The following is a 22,536-nucleotide window of genomic DNA, read 5'->3' on the forward strand; positions in this document are numbered from 1 at the left end:
TAACATGAAATTTACATGTTCCTGACTTGCTGGTGCTGCGTTTTGGTTTTAGACAGTTCTAAATGGATAGGTGAACGTAAAATGTGATGGAATAGTGTGTCAAAAAAGTAGTTGGATAAAATGCTGAATTTTCTGTGATTCATTTGTAAACTTCTTCACATTCAACGATTGAATCAGAAAACTTTTAAGAAGATTCTCTGACTTTTCCCATCTGAAACTAAGTCTCAAAATCCCATGATACTCCAGAAATAACATCACCAGGATCTCTGGCACACAGAAACACACACACAAATATAACAAAAAAGGCTTGGACCAATCACAGTTCCAACTGCTCAGAACTTTTATTTGAGGGAAATGAGGGTTAAAATTAAATTAAAATATAAAATTTGAATGGGCAGGTCTGTCTTTAAAGGGGGGAGCCGACACAGGGGGAGAGAGGGGTCGGAGGAGGCGGCCCTCCGCACATCCAGAAACAGAAAAAGGGAGGGAGGGAGAGAAGGAGGGAAGGGAACGAGGGGGAAGATAACTACGGCTACAAAATGGAGTCTGAAGAAGATAAGAAGACAATGTATGGGGGATGAGCCTGGTCACTCATGTATAAAAAAAAGGAGACAAATGCAGTTAGTTAATATTATAAATCCCCCCCCCCTATCTGAAATGTCCTCATATGCAATCAGTGCTATAGCTCTCTCCTTTTCCTGTCTTTTCTGGTTTCTTCCAGGGAGTTTCTGACCATTTATCTTTGTCTCTCTCTCTTTCTCTTACACCATCATCATCATCATCTCATTCTATCTTTATGTAACGTCTTTTCCTGCAGTTTTGAAAAAGTAAACAAAAAAGTCCTTCAAAAATAAAATGCAGCAACCACATTTCATGTTCTACTATTACATATACAGTATATATATATAAATACATACATAAATATCTTACATGTACAACCAATTTCGAAAAGGGGGGGGAAGAGAGAACCAAAAAGACTTATGAGGACTTGTGGAGATGGGGGGGGAGTGGGGCGAGGAGGCCCGGGGTTGCTCATTGTAAGGGTAGTGTGTCGTTTTTTGTTTTTGTTTTAGCTTTACACACACGCAGCGCGCACACACACACAGAGCCTTTGGATGGGGAGGGGCGAGGGGCATTCCTCAGTTGGCCCAGTAGGGGGAGCTGCCATAGCTGGACTTGCTGCCTTGGGTCTTCTGCTGCATGCTGCTGGACTGGCTGCGCTGACCAGGACCGCCCTGCGGAGAACAGGCGGCACAGTCAGAGAACGGGAGAGACAAGGTCAGTGCCCAAAAGGTTGGTATTGACAGAAATTTTCCTAAATTGTTCAGAAGACATGGGTATCTAAACCTAACGGCTATTTCCCCCCCCCCCATTTCGATGGAATTTAAAGTCGCTGAATACTGTGGCTAATGCAGGACAGCAGCCAAATAACAGTGTCTATTGGTTGCTTCATCAAACCCAATAGACTGCAAAATCAAGCTTGAGTCACAACTAGGGATGGGACAATATATCAAAATTCAATATATCGCAATGCGAAAATGTGACAATAGTATACGTATCATGGGGCAGAAAAATGAATCGCGATTTTGAGCTAGCATTTTATTCTGCTGTAGTAATCACAAAATGAGACGGCTCGACCATCACACTTTCACAAGCTTTCCATTTAAATTTTATTATTTGCACTTTGTAATGACATTTTAAATTGTTGTTTATATTCTAGCAAGTCAATGCCATTTCTAGAAATATTCATAATCCCGCAATTTTGTCATATTCTGTGGTCATTGAACATTTATTTATTACATCCTATCATGGTTGTATTGAATCGTGTCGTGAGATAAGCATATCGTCCCTGGTCTCAACAAGGCAAGGCAAGGCAAGGCAGCTTTATTTGTATAGCACATTTCATAAACTGGGGCAATTCAAAGTGCTTTACAGGGTGATAAAAATACAGTAATACAACAACTTCTTTTGAAAACCTGGGTTACTAGTAAAATGGCCAAATTCATTGATATGGCTGTGTTTTTCTCTGACCCAGCTTTTTCCAAACACTTCCAGTGACTTAAAACTTATTTTGCGGGACATTGTGCAGGCAAAATGCACGATGTCTTTTATAAACTCAGCTTTACCTGTCCGTCCTGTGTGAGGTGATGGTGCAGCAGCTGGGAGTGGGGCTGTTGGTGGGGTGGCAGGATGTGCAGGAAGGGGGCGGGGGCGTAGCCAGGGGCACCCCCGGGGTTCAGGGGCCCCGTTCCTCCAAGGGCCGAAGGCAGGCTGAAGGGAGGCGGTGTCCCCGTGTGGAAGCCCTGCTTGTCGAATGACTGAGGCGGACCGAGACGGGACAGGGGAAATAAACAGGAGGAATGGTTACAATCAGAACTACCAAGTCAACTTGAGCCTTTAGGTACACACGTACAATGGATTTTGAAATTAGAAAAAAGGGCAAAACTGCTGTACTTCAGTACTTAAATTTAATTGTGCATGTTTAACGGTTTATTTGTTTTGCTTAAAATTCTCTACTGTTGCCTATATCTGGTTTCTCCTACATCCAAATCTGTTTTGTCACACCAATGTACAGCTCCACTGAGAATGAACTGGAAAAGGTGACTCAAAGTATCTAGGGTGATCTAATGAGGATATGTATACATTTTCTGGTTCTGATTGGTTATTACTGGTTTAAAATTTAGTTCATCCCACTCATTGTAAATATATATAAACCAGCCCAAGCTATACATCAGTGGCTCTTCAAAAAGTCTTGGTTCTAAATTTCTTCAAAAGCTTTAGTTCAACGTTGATAAGTATTCATTGCTCCGCCTCAGGCTAATCCTTAAATTGGGTTAATCCTTAAATTGAATTCTAGTCTTCTCCAAAACAGGGAAGTGGTCTTGGTAAAAATCAATAATCTATATTTCCAATAGGGCTGGGCGATAATTCAATATTATCATTTATCGTCTTTCAGTGGAATCATATTGTGATGATATGAAGATGTTTTAATACTGTGACACACATTTCTGCAATCTAAATTGATGATGACAAGCAAATTTTACTTAAAAACTCATAAAAACTGATAAAATGAGGTATGGTAGGAATATTATTTGTTTTTATTTTATTATTTGTTATTTGAATATTTCTGTTTTGTTTGACATCACACATAACATTACCATTCAGTTCAATGAGATGGACATTCATTTGATTATTTAACGTGATTTTGCATACATGAACCATATCGTGATATATATTGATATCGAGAAAAATCCTTATGATTATCATGATATTGATTTCAACCATATCGCCCAGCCCTAATTTCCAACCATTCCACTGTTGAGTTGGTGTCTTAAAATGTCAGCAAGTAGAAGACTCACCTGTGTCTTGCTGTAGATTGAGCCTCCCATGTCAGGTACTCCTCCACTGGTACCAGACCCTGAAAGTCCTGGTGCTGGGCGGACGAGGAAGAGGGAACGGGAAAGAGAGAAGGAAGAAAAAGATGGGGAATGTGAGGAGAGAGGAAAGAACAGAGGAAAGGAAATGGGAAGAAGAAAGCGATAAAGAGGAGAGGAAAATCAAGGGGGAAAAGAACAAATCCGTCACTTCAACACCAATGTCTCTCCAATATTTGAGTGAATATTCAGCACTGAAATGATAATTTCGATTGTTAGTAAGGGGGGCAGCCAATAGGAAGAAGCATAAGTGAGGAGGCGCACATCACATTCTCAATTTTTTTCCACCGCTTGTGTGTATTTATGCGCACATGCAAGTGCATCCACACGCGTGCATGTATACACACCTTTCTCCGGAACACTGCAGAAGCATCTATAATTATAAGTGCATCTGTTTTTCCCCATAGGCAACTGCTCACTGACTTGGTGTGTGTGTGGGTTGTTTGTGTGCGTTGCGTGTACCTTTCCCTGGGCCGCTGCCCGCTGACTTGGCCTGTGACTGGGCAGAGCCTCCGTACCCTCCCTTACTGTACTCCCCACCGTGGGCTTGAGACAGGTCGTCAAAGGCTGAGAGGAGGATGAGGAGGAAGAAGAAGAAGAAAAGGAGGAGTATAGAAGGAGAGAGGAGGCAGGGCGAGCAGAGAGAGAGAGAGAAGGGGGTAGGAAGAGGAAGGAGATAGGGAAAGGATGAGGTGAAGAGAAGAAGCGAGAAGATGAAGACAGAGGAGGAAAGAGGATGAGGAGAGAGTGGGAGAGAGAGAGAGCAGGAGGGGCAGGGGAGAGAGAAGCAGTAAGGTAACCTGACTAAAATGGCAGCCTGTGTCTATATTGAGCCGTGGCCAACTTCAGCGGGGGGTTTTGAGCTATGCATGCAGCACAAGCAAAACACACACACAGGCCCCAATACACACACATGCAGCATTTGTTGTACCTGTATAAAAAGGTCTGAAAGTTGTGTTTTTTTGTCTCGCCTCCACACATTTTACCACTCATTTACTCACTCATGCCAGGGTCTCTGTGCTTTCTGTTGCCATCTCCATACATACACTCTGTCTCTCAGACACAAACATACATGTTGCACAATAGTTCTCCACTAGTAAAATGTCATGGGACCAAAACGTTACAATACTTGAGATACAAAGACTGTCTCACTCTAGTATTATAATATTACAGTAGCTTGTGTTCTCGTCAGCACCAAAACATCTTACTGTCAGTTTTTTAATTTTTTAAGATTTTTTTTTTTGCATTTTCACCTTTATTGCATAGTTCAAAGTAGAGAGAGACAGGAAAGATTGGGAGAGAGAGGGGAATGACATGCGACAAAGGTCTTGGGCCGGATTCGAACCCACGACGTCGCGTTTTTAGATGGTGTGCGCCTTAGACCACTGATCCGCCAGGATGCCCTCACTGTGAATATTTTAACAAATATGACAAGGTGAAGAAGTGAAAGTTGGCCAGTTTGTGTCATCAACCTGCCAGTGTCGCTGGGATTGGTCCAACCTTTGAATTAAATAAGGTAGTTCACTCGGGTACTTTATCTGAAATGTTGTCGTGATACGTCACGGTGCTGTGATAGTTGGTTTGGTATAGTGTTGTTAAGTGTGGTGTCATCTGCAGTGTCATAACCCTAATACACATACAAACACACACACAGAGGCTGGATCCAAATCAATCAATCCATAACTGTTGGATATGACAACCTTCTTTGATTTTTTTTAAATCCCATTTGAAATTTGAACAAAATCTGCTTCTTGAATCGAGTGAAAGTAAATGAACCCCAGCCCAGGCAAACAGACAGAGTCCTTCTCTCCTGTCCTGGTAATACCTGTGCCGTATGCATGTTGTCCATAGCTGGGCTGATGCTGTTGGTGGTACTGGTTGGAGGGGTTGGCCAGGCCCATGGCAGGTTGTTTGGCCGAAGCCGGAGGCACAAAGACGGTGGGGCCGTACTGGAAGGCTGAGGGAACACCGGGCACACCGGGGTAGTACGGCAGACCTGTGGGACAGTGGGTTTGATTAGAGAAATAATGCAACTGTGATGATACGTTTAAAAATTTTTAGTGATGAAGAGGCAATTTGTTACTGTGCAGTGTTATATGCTGCAGAGTTCTCCTGTTACTATAGCTCCTTATTTCACCTGCCTATTTCAGTGCCCTGGCATATTTTGACAGGCTCCCAACTGTATTAACCTTTCAACAAAAAGTTGGAAAAAAAAAAAAAAAAAAAAAAAAAAAGGTAGGAAAGCTGGAATATGCAAGTTAAGTGTGAACTGCCTGGCCAAATTGCCTGGAAAATACTGTAAATGTAGCCAACATCCTTGACATGAAATATAATTTTCTTTTCCTTACCAGTGTATCCGTAGCCTGGGGGCAGAGGGGGGTTGAGGAAGGCCTGGTTCTGTGTCTGCTGACCCTGGCTCTGCCCCTGGCCTTGCCCCTGCGTCCCCGCCTGCGGTGCCTGCTGGGGCTGCGACTGCACCCCGGCCGTAGACAGGCTGGTGGGGGGAGCCGGGGAGGACGAATCCCCCCTGCCGAACTTGGTCGCCTCACCTAGACAGAAAAAGATGACATGTGAGAGATAGCTGAAGTAGAAATAAGCAGTATCACATTCCTTTGTGGACTCCACACTAACAACTCACATCATTTGGTAAACCAAATAAAAAATATTACAAAGACTTGGCAAGTCATCATGTTGGCAAACACACTTGACATGCACAACTGCAGAAATGTCTGATACAGCTGAACTGAAATAGGAGCTATGTATAATCATCTTATGAGAAACAGGGGAATAATTGTGTGAATTGTACATCAGCTTGAGTTAAGACCATATCTTGAAACTCACTGACACGTCAACTCACACAGCATAAAATACAATCATAAAGATGTTACCAGAGTAGGGATTGTTGGCCAGGCCGTCTCTACCAGGCATGGTAGCTGTAGTACCAGGGAATGTCACACCATAGTAGTCCTACATATAAAGAATGAGACAAAACCAGACAATTAGAAAAAAGGTAAAAGAGAAATTATATCAACTATCAACTTTCTGATGTCGCCAGCTTATCGCCCTCACTATATCTGACATTGCTGCCCATTTTGTCTTGCATACAAATGAAATGAGAAGAAGTTTACTTTATTGGCCAGGTTACTCAAGGTAACAGGAATGTGACTGCATACATATCCCATGAAACCAATTCAAAACCCCATTGTTTATTTCAAAAATAAAGCGAGTAAAGGAATTCCTGAAACGTTAAAAAATAAAGCAAGAAAAGGAATTCCTAACATGTAGCCCTTCATCCAACATCAATAATATGAGTTTGGGTGAGTGAGTATGGGTTTCATGACGCTGAAACACGAAACTCACCATAGGGAGGCGAGACTGCAGCATCTGCAGGTCCTCGTATCCGTAGATCTGCTGTGGAAGCAAACACAACCCAAGAGTTCAGATAGGGACAGTCACAGAGGGAGTGGAGGGATGAATTGGAAATCATCAAGTCTACTAACAACCATGTTGGAGGACATGCTGCATTTTATTCTCGCCTGCAGACTCCATTTTACCATACAAAATTCATAAGACGTTGACTGCAATACAGGGCAACGCTACAGAATGAGGAAATTAATTGCCATTATCAATAATATCCTATACTTTAGTCAGTGTCTCAGTTTGTTCCACATGCGTCATGTTTGATCAGAACCTACTAAAACACAATCATCATCGACACTGAAGGCAACATGGCATATGCACCTGGTCCTGAATAGCTCGATAGGTAGAGTAGGGTGCTGACTGCCACAGTTAGGGGTTCAATTCCCACTGGGGTTCAAAGCCAGGACAGTGGTTTTTAATCCTGGTACTCAGGACCAAGATCCGTGCTAGTTTTCATTCCAGCCATCTAACCAGGGAGCTGGCAGGCAAGGTGAAAGCAGGTACCTGCAATTAACTGCCTGGTAGGACTGAAAACCAGCAGTACTCTGGGTCCTGAGGACCAGGATTGAAGATCACTGTTATAAGGCGGTAAAAAACGTACTTATTGTCCTTTTAACATAGATCAAGTATCTCAAATTACATCTTCCCCCAGCTGCCCAACCCTCAGTCAAAGATGTTTTAATATAATACCAGCAGAAATTTGCTTAATTTTGATTTGGTGGCTCTGTTGGCAGTGAAGAGCGAGATTGCAAGTGAGAACAGATTTAACCCTCCTGCAGTGACAGGTGTGATTTTCTACATGATTCTGTGACATGCCCATTTTTGTGTATTTTCCGCGATTTTGTAATCACAGAAAACCGAGGGGACTAGTAAATACACAAGTGGGTAAATAAACGAGCAGGAAAGCATATAGTTACCGGGTAGGCAGGGAGCAGGCCACCAGGGCCCATGATGTACTGGTTGGCAAGGAGAGGGGGCACTCCTTGGGCCAGGTTAGGGGGAGCTTTACCTGGGGAGCACATGAAACACAAGGGGGGTTTGATTTGGCAAATTTACTTAAAACGGGGAAATTTCAATTTCAATGCAGAATAATATAAACTTTGGCTTAGATTTGGTCATAAGCACAAAATTTGTGAGAAAGAACCTTTTATGGGTGAAGTCTTGTGTGATGGAAAATGGACCCATGAACCTACCGGAGGTGGTGAGTAGGGGTGCTGTGCGGCTGCCTGTGGCTGAGAGCGGAGTGTTGATGTTGTTGATGTTTATGCCGTTAGCAGTGAGTCCCGGCGCTCCGGAGGGGTGCAGGCCGTTGGTGGCTGAGCTGCTGACGGCCAGCGGGACTGAAGGGATGGCATTGACAACCTGGCTGGACGATGACGACGAAAAGGCGTGGAGACTGCTGCTGCCGCTACTCTCCTCACTGGCCATCTGATGGAACCAAGGAGGGGAGGAACGAGAAGAGTGGGGAGGTTGTAGAAGGAGAGAACCACAGAGCACAAAAAGGGCAGAAAGGGACAGGGTGGGAAAAGAATGGAGAACCGTTTAGAAAAAAAAAAAAAAAGCAGTACAGAAACAGATGATGGTGAAGTGCAAAAGAGAAATATATGGCACATTTGTTGTCATATACTACGCATCATTCCGTATAGGTCAGAGTGCAGGTTCGTTTTTCCACCAATAAATATCACCAGTGACTTCTCAAAATAACATCTTAGCACTCAAATTGTCCTTGTTCTCTTCAAAGCCAGTAGGCATGATGCTTCATAGAAACCTAAACCCTGCACACAAACAACTGAACTTATCTTAGGTGTCTCAGTGTTTCCATGATATTAGATGATATCCTACTAAATAACCACACCTCCAGATTGATGTTAGCTGCAGTGTCAAAACAAACCTATGTATGTTTATATTGTGTGTGTGCGTACATATTCATGCTTACCGTGAGGGAGGAACTTGTAACGAGAGCAGCTCCAGATGAGTGAGTACTGCTCGCGTGACTAGAAAGAGAGTAAAGTGATGCTGTCAGCCTGTTTTAATCTGATGAAGTAGCAAAAGCACTCCCAAGTCTGCCCAGGAACCATGGGCAGAAGATATGGGAGATTCAGTCAAAGATATTTCCACATAAAAAGGGATTAAGATATGTGCTTGTAACCATCATGATCTCCAGACAAAAAAGAAAGAAGCAGAGGGAGACGCAGAGAAAGAAAGGATGAATGTGCAATAAAGTAGTTATGGTGTGCTTGGAGCATCTCTTACCTGCTGAGGGAGGGGAGGGGTGTTGAATGGGAGGGTGTGACTGCGGGGGAAGGGATGTGGTGGGTGGGGCCACTGTCACTCGTCATAACGGGAGACTCCGTCTTCACCGTTCTAGACGTTGATGACGTAGCTGGTTATAAAAAAAAAAAAAAAAAGCGAGAGAGAAATCCATTTGGTGTGAATTTCCATTGTGTTTCGGTGTTTTGGCAACACTGCTGATGCAACACTCAAATGTTACTGACAGAGGGTGGAGCAATGCGAGAACGGCAAAAGGAAGAGATGATAAAACAGAACGAGGATGGGAGAGATGGGCTGAGTATTTCTTGTCCTCATCTGACTTCATCTCAGCTTCCACTGAATGAACATTTTACTTCCTACCGGATGCATTTAGCAATCAATATTCATTATATTAGATTTTAATGACCGCACCAGTGCAGCTCTCTACAACTGACAATGCTGAAAGTACTTACTGTCTTGTGTGCTCTGCGTCTTCATGCCACTGTAGCCATTCTATGAGAAGAAGAAAATGTTCAAACCTTTATTTTTATCATTCATCATTTTATCAGGTATATTAAAAAAAAAAACCATTCTGCTTTTGAGAAATAACCCTCTTTCCCATTGGGATCTTTTTGTGCATGCAGGTAGAAGAAGGGCTCATCCTCACCGTGAGCGGTCCAGCAGGAGCTGAGGGGACATCTTTGCTCTGGGAGTAGCCCAGGTGGGGCGGCAGAGACCTCGGGCCGCTGCTCTCCACCCGGCTGGCCACGGAGGGGGCTGTGGAGGACGAGGGCGGAGGGGCTGCGCTGGGCAGACCCAGGGAGGGGGAGGGTGTGGCACTGGGTAAGCCCAGAGACGGTGAGGGGAAGCTGGGATCCGATACGGCTGAGGGTAGGGTGGGCAAGCTGCTCATGTGTTCACTGGAAGAACAGGACCAAGAGAGAAGAGATACACAAAATTGGACATATTGAGAACATGACAAAAGAAAAAGCAGGAACTATTCTTACTGGCTAAAATGCAACACAAACTCGGCTAAAACTATAAGATGTACAGAAGCCTTCCCTATTCCTCACATACAAAAAACACGACCCAAAGAATGTGCAAACTCCCAAAAGATTAAATGAACACATGCAACATAAACAAACAAAGCAGGTGGACAGTCACATGCACACACCCAGAAGTCAGAGAAGTGGCCCTCAATACCCAAGCCCCTTTAAGTCATGAATTCATTTTGTTTCTACTTTTGTTTCATGGCTCCATCCTGAATGGTTGCCAGAATATCTTGCTGAACAGACACACAAAGACATGTGCATGCACAAAATTAGAAAAGACAAACAATTCCTCATGTAAATCAGCCACATGTATACATCCCACACACACTCACCCCACAGATCCTGGCTTGGAGAACAGGCTGCTCTGGGGCTGCTGTGTAGGAACTGGGGTCGGGACAGCGATGGGGACTGGAGCCGGGGCCGGGACTTGTTCCCTGGCTGACTCCGCCTGGCCCATATCCACCGCTCCACCGCTGGCCTCAGAGCCAAAGTCGAGAGCTCCAAACTGAACATTCAGGCCGGATATATCCGTCGATCCTGGCATCTCCACTGCAGATGAGGGGATCTGAGGAAGGAGAGAAGAGGTAGAGAAGACCATTATTCATTAATTCCCTAGAGGAAATTTTTGTCCATGACATGGCTTTGTTATAACTTAGAGCAGTGACCTCCAGTCAGGTGCCATGGAGGGAAGAGTAAAAGGTTTTCATTCCAACCAAACACTGCAGAAGCGGATGTCATTTATTAGCACTACTTCAACCAGAGAGGGGGGAACTAATTGGTTAAATCAACAGGTGTAGTGTTTAAATGGAATGTAAACCTGCATACTCCAAATGGGACATGGCTGGAGACCAAATACTGGGAGTAATGCGCCTCTAATGAATGGTGAAAGGACACCAAACACTCAGGCAGTGAGTGTTTGGTGTCCTTTCAGTCTGGTCATGGGTTGTGAATTTGCAGACAGGCAGCACACAGGAGGCAGAAGGAAACAAGAGCAATTCAGTGTCTGACTGACAGTCAGGTTGTACAGGTTCGGACACCAGAAGAGCTTACCTTTGAGGGAGGAGGTACTCTACGTCTCTGGGTCTTCATCTGCCGCTGTGGGGGTTCTGAGATGGGGTGCTCCATGCCTGGCAGCTTCACTCCTGGGGAGGCTCCGTCTCTGGCAGGAGGGAGGGACGACTCGTGGCCTAACGTAGGGGGAGAGTAGGGGCTCAGTTCACTATACGGTTCAGAATATAGTACTAAACATAGAGTACAGGTGAAGTTAGTGCCCCTAGCAGGGGGGTAAAGCCCACAGATACGGTAAACTGAAGACAAAAAAAACAAAAAAAGGGACATGTTCACACTACTACACTGCCCTAACCGTATTATGTGCTGATAATGAAAAGTGGATAGTGCGACACAGTAGCTGCAACTATTGGCAAACAGTCCTAAGGTACAACTCTCACACACTTGCCACAAACACTCACAACCCTAACCCTCTTCATGATCAGACTACCAAGTTTTCTATGGGCACTTTCATTCATGCTGTGGTGACAGTGAAATAGTATGATCTTTGCCTAAGATAATACTTTTTAAAGTTCCTTCCCCCCTACCTGGCGGTGTGGGGACCTGTGGCGCATGCAGCTGAGGCAAGACCAGAGGATCCACAGTGGGAAGGATGGAGGAGGACTGCTGCTGCCTCTGAGCCAGCTGGCTGAGCACCGCTGACGGCTCTGGCTGTAGCTTCAGCTCCACTAGACAGGGACAAGATAAGATGAGCAAAAATAGCATTATAATCGCGCGGTGTCCTGCAGACCCTCGTACCTCTTGCATCAGTGAATGTCAACACAAGTGTCAAGAGGACCGGTTGGTGAAGATGCTACAGTCATGCTTGTGTACCGCTTTGACCCATGTCTTTGGGTCAATTTCTGTGTTAGGGCTCCAACTTATAGGGGGTTATTACATCGGGCAAGGGCAAATTCATCTATCTACTCGCTGATATAATATAATGAAGACACACTGTTTCTTTGCAACATTCACTTAGGGTTTGCTTTTAAAAGAAAAAGAGCAATGACTGATTTACTAAAATTTGCAGTTCTTTAGTTCTTTATCACTTTACATCACATTTTATACTTTGTTTCATGGATTTATAATCTACAAGGACCGATAATGTCTGCAGATATGAGGTGAATACAAAAAGGGTAAAATATTAATGTTCTGATGTACTGAATGAGAATGTGCCTGTTTATCTGTGAGAGCAAGAGAGAAGGAGATAGCGTATGAGTAAAACTCACAGTGTGGGGCCGTAACAGCGCCATTCTCCACTCTCTGAGCCTTGACTTCTGCAGAGGAGGGAGCGGAAACAGGGGCGGGACTTGGAACCGGGGGCGGCCCTGCTTCTTTGGCAACACTGCTGTTGCTGGTGGTGACCAACGTTTGATTGGCTCTCTGGCTGAGCCGCGGTCCGTTGAGATGTTCTGGTATCCTGATGTCAGAGGCAGGCTTGGGCGCATTCAGAGAACCGAAACCAGACCCCAGGACTGAGGACTGGGATGGAGAGAGAGGGGGGTGGGGGGGGGGGGAGAAGGACAGAGGTAGAGAGAAAAGCAAAACATGGGCAGAATATTGTTAATCATTTATTTAAAAAAGAATGCTATACTTCAGTTTGATTGGATTATAACACTGTGTCTGAAAAGTGTGACAGTGTAGTACCTGCTGATCAGTTGGCTTTTTTTTTATATATTCAAACATTTTGAAAATGCCAAGATGTTATACTCTCCCCCTGCCTTTTTGTTTTTTAACAGATATATACTTCAGCAGTGGCCTCTGGATGTGGGGGTGAAAACATCTTTACTGACCACCCACAGAAAGTCTGTGTGAAAGGAGTATTATTGTGCATCGTGTGAAAAGATTAGGGATCTACTCCCACCGTGTTTCCTTTGTGACCAAACTGTGGAAACTGTCAAATGTTTTACATACCTACAAAAACCACACTGATGATAAACTGACCTTTATATAACAGGTCATTGGTGCCTGGCGCAGTTGACCTGCTCTACAAACATTAACCACTATAACTGCACTGTGATTTGTGTTCGTCATGTACTGTACTGAGTGTTGTATCCTGTACTGTTTTGCACTGACTGTCATGTGTGATGGTATTGTATTGTCTTGCACAGAGAGTTTCAGGTGATGTAACGTGCCCTCTGGTGGCCATGTTGGAGGTCCACCGCTCCTGGTGGCTGACAATGGCTGCGAGCAGCTGACTGCATTTCAAATCTTACAATTCAGCCGTCTAGCGGCTTGTGTTGCTCAATTAGCTTGCTTGCTAGCAAAGCCAAAAAGCAGCTGTTTAGGTTAACTGAGCTGACTCAGTGTTTTGGACCATAGGGGCTGAGGCTGAAGAAAAGGCAAGTTCATATCGCAATTCAAATCAGAAATATAACAAAAAAGAAAATCACCAACCAATCCCCATATTGTGGATCCCTACTAGGTTAATGAAGAACTGCTATGCTGTGTGACATGAATGATGCTACAGTTAATCAGGGATGATAATGTGATGCTAGACATGTGCCAGCATTTGGACTTTTGACCGACTTGAGAGTTGAACCCTGAAATCGTCATGCAGCATGTTGATATTTTAGAGCTCATATGTGCCTCACCAGTGCAGCATATTCATAGGCGACATGGCGCACATAGCTATACGTGTGCAAGCATGTCCCTGTATGAGTGTGTGTGTGTGTGTGTGTGCCCGTACCAGTGCGGCATGTGCGTAGGTGGTACTAGCAGAGGCGGCGTGGGCGTAGCTGTTGGCGGCGGCGTGTGCGTAGCTGTGTGTTGCGGTACGTCCGTTGTGGTGGGAATTGGTGAACACCAGGCTTTGGCCCAAACCCTCGGCCGAGGGCGCGTCCACTATCGCCCCCAAGTCAGAGTCCACAGACCCCCCTACAGCCACTCCCGCCTTGGGCAGTAGGCCAGACAGGTCCACACTGTGGGGGGGGCAAGAGACGAGACAGGAGGGGGGAGGACACAGAGGGGCAAGATGGAGAGGAGAGCCACAAAGGGTTAAAATAACATTCACTGTTGCTGGCCAAGTACCGATGGTTCTTTGCTAACAGTATCTGAAGTTGTGTCCACTTTTGGCAGCATCTCTTACTTGTGTCCAGGTGCGACGTGGTTTCCGGGAGCAGAGGCAGTGAACACTTTGGTCTCAGACAACTGGGAGAGAAGAAAGACTTTTTTTTAGATGGTGAAACAGTGATAACTTAGCTAAGGGTATAAGGCAGGGCAAGAAGTACTGAGGCACTGTGTCTATCAGATTAAGAGGTATATGTACACATCAACACCACCTTTCATGAGGTTTTCTGACAGTGTTCAGCAAGATTTAGTTATTGAAGTAAATACTCAATCAATAAAGACCGCTAAATATAGCAGCATTTTAAATACAAGGATTTGACCCGGATCAGATCATCATAAAAGTGCTCCCTTACATCCTCATTCCAGTCCTCTGAAGTCCAATCTTCCAGATTGCCTCTCCATGTTCCTGACAGAAGAACAGAAGACCAGTTAAGTCAGTGTCAGCATATTCACACAAAGTCTTGCTACGTTCTTTGCAACCATCAATCACCCCAAAGCAAGAGACTTGGACAGTTATGAGTGTTACACCTTGATTGGTGGATCATTGCATTTGGAACCTTGAAACCAGTCTGTGGATTTATTCTTCAATGTGTGCTTAAATTCTGCGTTTATCAAGTACCTGGCAGCCTAAAACCAGTTGGATGTGCCCAAACTGTTCTTGTACAGTTATGGCAAATCCCACTGATTCATAACAGAGCTTAGATAATCTTAGGGTGGGTGCACACTAGAAGATTCTGACACAATTAAGCCAAAACAAAGAAAATTTAGGACATGGGTAAAAATGCTACATCTTAGGTTTTCTCGCAGCACTGCCAGGAAAGTACTGTTGCACTCACCAGTAACCTCAGCAGCCTCGTTGCCATCCATTTCCCATGCGTCCTGGCGAGCTCCAGAGTTAGCCGTGTAGTCCGCTGGATTGAAGGTACTGGAAGGTGGAGAGGGTGAAAAGAAGAGATAGGAGAGATGGAAAGACAGGTAGGGAGGTGAGCAAAGGTGAGGGAATGTTATGACCACCAATAATAGAAAAAAACAGATGGATAGGTCTGACTTTTCTTCAACTAGGAGATTCAGAAATATAGTTATTCCACAAATTTAAGTATTCAGCTATGTGCTTGTAACCATCATCATCTCCCCATTCTGTTACAGGTTTAGGGATTTACACCACACACACACACTCTTACCCCATTCCCTGGGAGGAGAACCTGCTGCCGACAGCTGCTCTTCCTCTCCCACGGCCCCCGACCCCTAAGGACACACACAAAACAACCAGATGACCTCTTTTTATCCTCTTTTTTATTAACTTTCCTTTAATTTACTGTTTATACTATATTTATGTCTTTAGAATGCTTTATTTAGAATTGTGCTCTATGAATGAACTGTTATTACCGCAGTGCACACTCATATTAGGAAGACTTGATAGGTGTTGGGATTAGTCACTGTTACGTAGGTCTAAATAATCCAACAGATTTGTTCTTGGTGAAAGAATATCTTAAAGTTTTATTTTTTAAGAATCACTTTGGGCTCTGCTAACTTGTGATGGCCATTTGTCATTATTTTTGACATTTTATAGACTAAATGATTAATCTAAAAAAAAAACACATTGATATGTTAATCGATAATGAAAATAATCGTTAGTTGTAGCCCTGCTACGAATCCTGCTCGATGCTTCTCCTGCCACTCCTCTATCGAGCCCCTCCCCACACACACTCAAGCAGCTGCAGGACTCTGTGCATTCCACACATGTTGAGTGCCGCTATACCCCAATTGCCAGCAGACACAAATAGATATGTTGCCAGCTACATCACCAAAAACACACCCAGTGCTCTTAAGGCCACTGCCCCATTTACAGAGCATGGTTAACAAAATATGGGTAAAAAATTGATCAACAAAATACATTTTGCCAAAATGTAAGGACAAATCTTTTATGGTATGTAACTGCTTACAACTATACAGAGGGTGGTAAGCTAACCAGGATGTAGGAATAAGCACAACAGTAAGAGCCCCAAAGTAGGGATCCATGATGTACAAGCATGCCTGTAAAGCAGGTACATACTAGGACAGTGGTTTTCAAACTGACATTTTCTAAATGTTGTCTTGCAAACCAAAACTGATTTTGCTTTTTAATGTCTTGGTTTTGTGAACAAAATGTTTTTGCACACAACCTAACTTTGCATCTGGCCACAGTGCTTGAAAAACACTAATACACAAATTAAAAGAGGCATAATTTTCTGTATCACTCACCTCTGCCCCGCCCCCTGCGTCCACGGTCTCCCCCTCTCTCTCCAGGAGCCACCTCAAACCCATTCTCCTCTGACCGACCTGGAACCCAAGGGAAAACAAAGTGACAAGAAAATTAAGACATATTCAAAAGTCAAATATTATTCATTCTGGACTGAGAAGTGGCACAACAGAACCTTGTCAATCAAACTCATTTGGAATCAAGGCAAAACAAACCAAAGAAAAGTTCAGTTGGCATACCATGAACTACCAGGGCAGAGCTTCAAAAGACCATTTTAAAATATGAAGTAGGCCTGCTCACACATAACGCCTTATTTAGTCTAAATTTGTGGTCCAAATGCTTTAAATTTCACGCTTCAACAATCAACCTCAAATCATTAAGCTTCCATAAAGCTTCCACAGAGGATCAATAGATTCATTTACTGTTCCACTCTGTTAGAATAGGCAAGACGAGTGATCCAAGCCATTTTGAACGGGTTTATATTTTGGGCACTACAGTTTCTAGAATGGTGTGACAAAAACCATACTTGTGGATGAAAACATCTCATTGATGAGGTCAGAGAAGAATGGCAAGACTGAAGATTCAAGCTAACAGGCCGGCCACAAGTATGAAAGTAACAGCTCAGTACAACAGACAACTCATCAAACCTTGAAGCAGATGGGCTACAGCAGCACAGGAACCATGCTGAGTTCCACTTCTGTCAACTAAGAATAAAAAGATGAGGCTACAGTGGGACGTCTGAAGAGTTTGCCTAGTTCGATAAATTCTGGCTTCTACTGTGGCATGGTGATGGCCGAGTAAGAATTTGGCATAAACAGCATGAATCCATGGATATATCCTGCCTAGTGTTAATGGTATTGTGACATGGTGGTGCCATAGGGTAGATAAGGCTTTCTTGGCACATATTAGGCACCTTAGTACCGACTGAACGCCACAGCAAACCTAAACATTGTTGCTGACCAGGTGAATCCCTTCATGGCCACAGTCTACTCTTTTTCAAATGGATACTTCCAGCACGATAATGCACCAAGTCGCAAAACACTCATCGTCTCAAGATGGTTCCAGGGAATTGACAATGACTTTAGTTTTAGTTCCAGTTTTAGTTTTAGTAATAGAGAACCTTTGGAATGAGGTGGTGCAGGATGTCTGGGCTTCATCTGGGACACTCCCATGACAAAGATGCAGTGAATACACACACAATACAAGTTTTTAACAAGGAACATACATGCACATCCAAACAATACAGACTCTTATCACTCAGAGAGGACAAACACACACACCTCTTCCTGTTTGTCCCCCTTTCTCACCTTCGCGGCCTCGGCTGGTGCCCCGGCCCCTCCTGTTGGACCCCCCGCGGCCGCGGCTGGCCTCCCTCTCTCCTCCTCTCTTCTCCCTGCTCTCCTTTATCTCCGAGGGCCCTCCCTCTTTCCCAAGGCTCCGTTTCTTTCCCACTGTCTCCCAGGAGTTCTGAGAAGGGGGTTTAAATAATTGAGGTTAGGTTTTCTCTAAACATACAGGAATGTCAGTGAGCAATATGCTGTCAGCAGGGATAGGGATTGGCAAGTGGGACAAAAAAATACAAATATATCACAATTAAAATGTTGCCTGAGTCATAGCCCTTTAGTCTCTAGAGAGGCACTGAAATGACTCAAACCAGAGCTCTATGAGAGAATGTCTTGTTTATAATATAAACTGGCAGACAGTTAGTAGTTAAAAGTGTAAACTGTGAGAGACTGAGCACCAGTGGTATTCAGTGCCAGAATGCCCATGTGTTTTGCCACGTGACAAGTGAACATATGTGTGATATGTATATGCGAATGTGGTGTGTATGTTTATGTGCATTCATGCGGGGACCCTCACTGTGTCGGAGGTGCTCTCCAGCAGAAAATTGATGGCTCTGTTGACATCTTCGTTGCAGTCATGGAGGGCTACCATGCACTCGTCTTGAGTCTTCCCAGTTACCTCGATCAGCTGTTGGGACACACATACACAGCATGTAAAATGATCAACACTTGCATGCAACGATTGCGCCTTTGGCCGGGAAGTGACTGGGGTAAGACAATAGAGCATGAATGCAATGCCGACAGCAAATAAACGCATTTGTCTGAATGTGTGCACATACTCAAACACCCTACCTGTTTGACCTTGTCCTCAAAGTCTGCATCATTTTTGTCGTAGATCATCTGGGCCAGACGAATCTGTTCTGCTGTGGCCTGGAAAACGAAGAGAGGCTTGTTAGGAACAACACAACAGCAACACCAAGATACTGGGCTTCATTTACTCATTTCAATTAAGGATTTTTAAATGCCGGTCAAAGAGTTGCATAATAATGAATACATAAATAAACTGAATAAATGAAAATCAATCTCCATCAATCTGTGTGCTTGTTTTACAGGTATCAGCATATTGCCTCTAAAATGGGGCCCAATCTTTACATCCAAATTATCCTCCAACATGCAGGATGCACTCATTTAAAAATGGTGAATAAAAAGGTATAGACTAAATGCTATATTCATTATACTTTTCTCAATGTACATCAGTCTCATAACACTCTAGACTAAGTGAGTCCATCTTAGGCTGTGTGTAAGACAGACAGACAGTCAAATGAGTACATGTGATTGCAAATGTGCGCCAGCGCACCCACCAATTACTTTTTCACACCATAAGATTGGATGTTTAATTGTCTTGCACATCAAACAAATGGGAAGCAAACAAACAACAACAAATGAACCTTGGTGTAATTTTTTATCTCACACTCCTTCAATCAACTACTACACACCCACAAACAACATCTGACCAGATTCAGTGTGATAAAATGGGCAAAAATGCTGAAAATCAAGACAGCAATAAATACTTTTCCACATAACTGTATGCAACTGGGTATGTATGGCAATGAAAACCCACCTGTATCTGTTTCTGTGTTGTTTGTGTGGTGGTGGGCAGCGTTCTGTCCCGAGTCCCCCGGGCTTGATTGCTGACCACCGAAGTCATCATATACAGTATATACAAAACAATGTATGTACAAAATAGAAAAATCTGGAGGAGGGAGACGGAGAGGAAAGGAAAGAAAGAGCACGAATGAGATATCATGTTCATATATTACATTGCACCATAATAGGACTAATAAACTGGATAAGTGTCCAAAAGCCTGTACAGTACACAGTAACTTACATAAGTAGACTAAGACTAACTGTTGTCAACCTTCCCATGTAACACTATAACCCCATCTGTCGCTTCCCCCCTCCCAGGTTAAATTTAGCCACCCCAAGAGGGGACTGTCCAGGTGTCAACTTACACCCCTCTCACCCCCTCACTCTCCCAGACACACAAACACATGGATATGCACCAGCATACTTATATGGCTGGTATGTAGACTACCATCTTTTCACAAGGCTGTGTCAAACAAATGGGATTAAACTCTTGTTTCATTCTGGCAATTTGTCTTTCTTACAGCAAACTAATTAGCATCTAGTGTTTTTTATAGAGAGTTCAATGTCGAAAAACTGCAGTAGCTTTTTAAACAAGCCAACCATAACAATAAAAACATCGAAGTCAGGATAACAATCGTCAGGATAACAATAGTCAATTGCTACTCGTTTACAATACTGTAAACGAGACTACTGCTAAATATAACGCATGTTGGCAACTAAGTGGAAACACAACTAATGAGATTCGCCGACTACGATCATGCTATTGTCTAGGCAAAATTATGTTGGCTGATAAAGCAAAACGATATATAACAAGACGAGTGGAACGTCTCTGTTGTTAAGTTACCCTTTTAAAAACACATGTACCGAGCATTTTCAGCCGTGTGCAACTAAATCATGAATGTAACGTTAGCTTATTTAAGTTACACGAAGCTCGAAAAGAAACATGAGCCGCCCGGCTAGGTGAACTAGCTGACGTTAGCTTTAGCCAGGCTAGCCAACGTTTGTCTTTGTTCGTGTGATTGTCTTCAAACTAGCTGACTAGCTACTCGCGTAATAGTCAAATGCTTTCAACGATTTGCAAGATATTGACAATTTAGCCACCAAAATTAACCTATCAGCCCGTGTGCTTGCTGTCCGCACTTCCTGCCCGGGTCATGGACAAAAAATAAACAAATGTGATCAGGACGAAGAGGTACCCTTTGTGTAAACCAGCAGAGAAGCTACTTAATTAACGTCAGTGGCATACTTAGCTAGCGCTAGCAGCACGCTAACACAACTGATAGCTGCCTAGCTAACGCCAACTACGCGACAGAAACGGACGAAACGACGCTGGGTTGTGTTAGGTTTAATTTTGCTCCCGCTGATGCCTGATATTCGACAGCAGGAATATGATACTACTTGTATATGTCTCGTTGAGCCGTGAGAAGTTGCCAAGAAACGCGTGGCCTGTTAATGCTGGGTATCAGCAGCATGCTAATTTCCTGGCATGTGAACGGCCCGTCCGCACAATGCAATGCTACAGTAAAGCAACTAAGCTGGCTAGCTAGCTACTTAGCTAACCACCGACCAGGACGAGCGGTGTCACTGAATCAACCGATCGGTTTTCTTAAAATAATTATGGAATCATAAGATAGACGTACGAATCGTTCAAACGACATAAATATCGTTAATTTTATCAAAACAAACCCTTTTCTTTCTTTACCTGCTAACACGCTTCGCTCAGCCAGCAGCAGATGCCGTCACGTGACCCACCGCGCCGTTGTTTAACGACGAGACGCCGGTTCTGCCAATCAAAACCCACCTAGTAGATCAGGTGGTTTAACGCAGTGTACTTACGTGCACGTTCCTGTCTACTTCACGTACGGGAGCGAGCGTTGACGCTATGGATGATGAGTGCAGGTGAAAACGTCGCCAATGACAGGGCGCACATGTGTTTTTCTCGCCACATACTTCAGTTAATTAGGTAGAATGACAGCACAGGCCTGTTTTCTGAAGTGAGAACAGGTATAAATGTGATTGCATCTTTTTTTTATCTAGACCCATAGTTTCAAAGAATATTTCCCCTTGAGCCAAAATGACTTGTGTGATGGATGGGTTTACTACTAATGGTGAATGAGTTACCAAAATGTATCGTAGCATACTGAGTTCTGTATTGATTTAATTCACTCTCACAGCTCTGCTCAGCTATACTTTCTATTCACCTTCTCTACAAATCTTTAACGTGATATAGTCGACTAATTTCTGAGGGCAATTTCAATGGTTATGACATCTCATTCACCAGTAGATTTATGGGGAAACATACATTATTTGCAAGCTATCCCAAAACAAATCGTCCACTGTCTAAAATAAACGTTTCACCAGACAGAACACATGCTCAGATCTTCAAACAAAATAATTTAATTACATCTTACAGGTTCTGACCATCGCCACCTGTGTTCCAGTAAACCAGTAAACCACTCAGCTGAAAACTTAAAATGCTTTTACTAACTAGTGAGACATTCTCTCATTGCCAAGACTCAAAATGTCTTGCTAGTTTTACAAAAATACAAAACTAGAGAACAGTCCATTTGCCACCTGCTAAGTAAACACTTCAGCTGACTATCTGAGCTCTACTTTAAAGTAGGCTAGCAAAATATCAGCTGTGCATCTTTGGTTCAGACTGTCAGCTTATCCCTGAGTCAGAGTTGTAGTTTCTGTCGGAGTTGAACAAACATAAAGTTGAAGTCAAGACCGAGTCCAATGGGGCTGTGAGTCAAATACAAGTCAAGACATGAGACCGGAAGAACTGAAGTCAAGTCCAATATCAAAGTAGAATGCAAATGAAAGAGGTGCACATAATAAATTATTATGTGCAGTGTTTTTCAGGGGAACAGAACACATTACTTGGGAAAGCACAATGTTTAAAGTGGGTCTTGTTAATTTAACTGAATTCTGCAAGATTTCTACCCAAGACCATCAAAAAAATATATGAGATGAGACCAAGGCCAAGAAAAATTAGACAGGACAAAATCCCAAAACTGGACTAAAGACCAAGACTAGGCTTCAGTACTGCAGTCCTGCCCCCCTGAGTCATGTAAGTTAAATGTAAGCATTAA

General features: G+C 43.6%; 1 protein-coding gene across 2 annotated transcripts; it reads right to left on the reverse strand.

Moving 5' to 3' along the window:
* Positions 1-322: 322 nt before the first annotated feature.
* On the reverse strand, positions 323-21,196 carry LOC139654582 (ubiquitin-associated protein 2-like). 2 transcript variants are annotated; one of them, XM_071531698.1, is made up of 29 exons: positions 21,144-21,196; positions 19,416-19,547; positions 18,647-18,724; positions 18,372-18,482; positions 17,819-17,978; positions 16,514-16,591; positions 15,454-15,517; positions 15,109-15,197; positions 14,626-14,678; positions 14,292-14,353; positions 13,893-14,124; positions 12,433-12,685; positions 11,752-11,892; positions 11,207-11,343; positions 10,489-10,721; positions 9,772-10,024; positions 9,578-9,617; positions 9,108-9,237; positions 8,791-8,848; positions 8,048-8,282; positions 7,772-7,863; positions 6,795-6,845; positions 6,323-6,401; positions 5,783-5,983; positions 5,260-5,430; positions 3,897-4,001; positions 3,360-3,433; positions 2,127-2,318; positions 323-1,235 (listed from the first exon to the last, which is right to left on the reverse strand). In XM_071531698.1, exons 2-29 carry the CDS (start codon positions 19,503-19,505, stop codon positions 1,140-1,142), a joined length of 3,558 nt encoding a protein of 1,185 aa, XP_071387799.1. In that variant the 5' UTR covers positions 19,506-19,547; positions 21,144-21,196; the 3' UTR covers positions 323-1,139. The 2 variants fall into 2 exon arrangements, with proteins under 2 accessions (XP_071387799.1, XP_071387800.1); XM_071531699.1 differs by lacking the exon at positions 3,897-4,001.
* Between the last annotated feature and the right edge of the window lie 1,340 nt (positions 21,197-22,536).

This window comes from Centroberyx affinis, unplaced genomic scaffold (assembly GCF_046629955.1).
Source record: "Centroberyx affinis isolate AG114_WGS23_722 - 3 ecotype Tasmania unplaced genomic scaffold, CSIRO-AGI_Caff_v1 ptg002114l_1, whole genome shotgun sequence".
NCBI lineage: Eukaryota > Metazoa > Chordata > Actinopteri > Beryciformes > Berycidae > Centroberyx > Centroberyx affinis.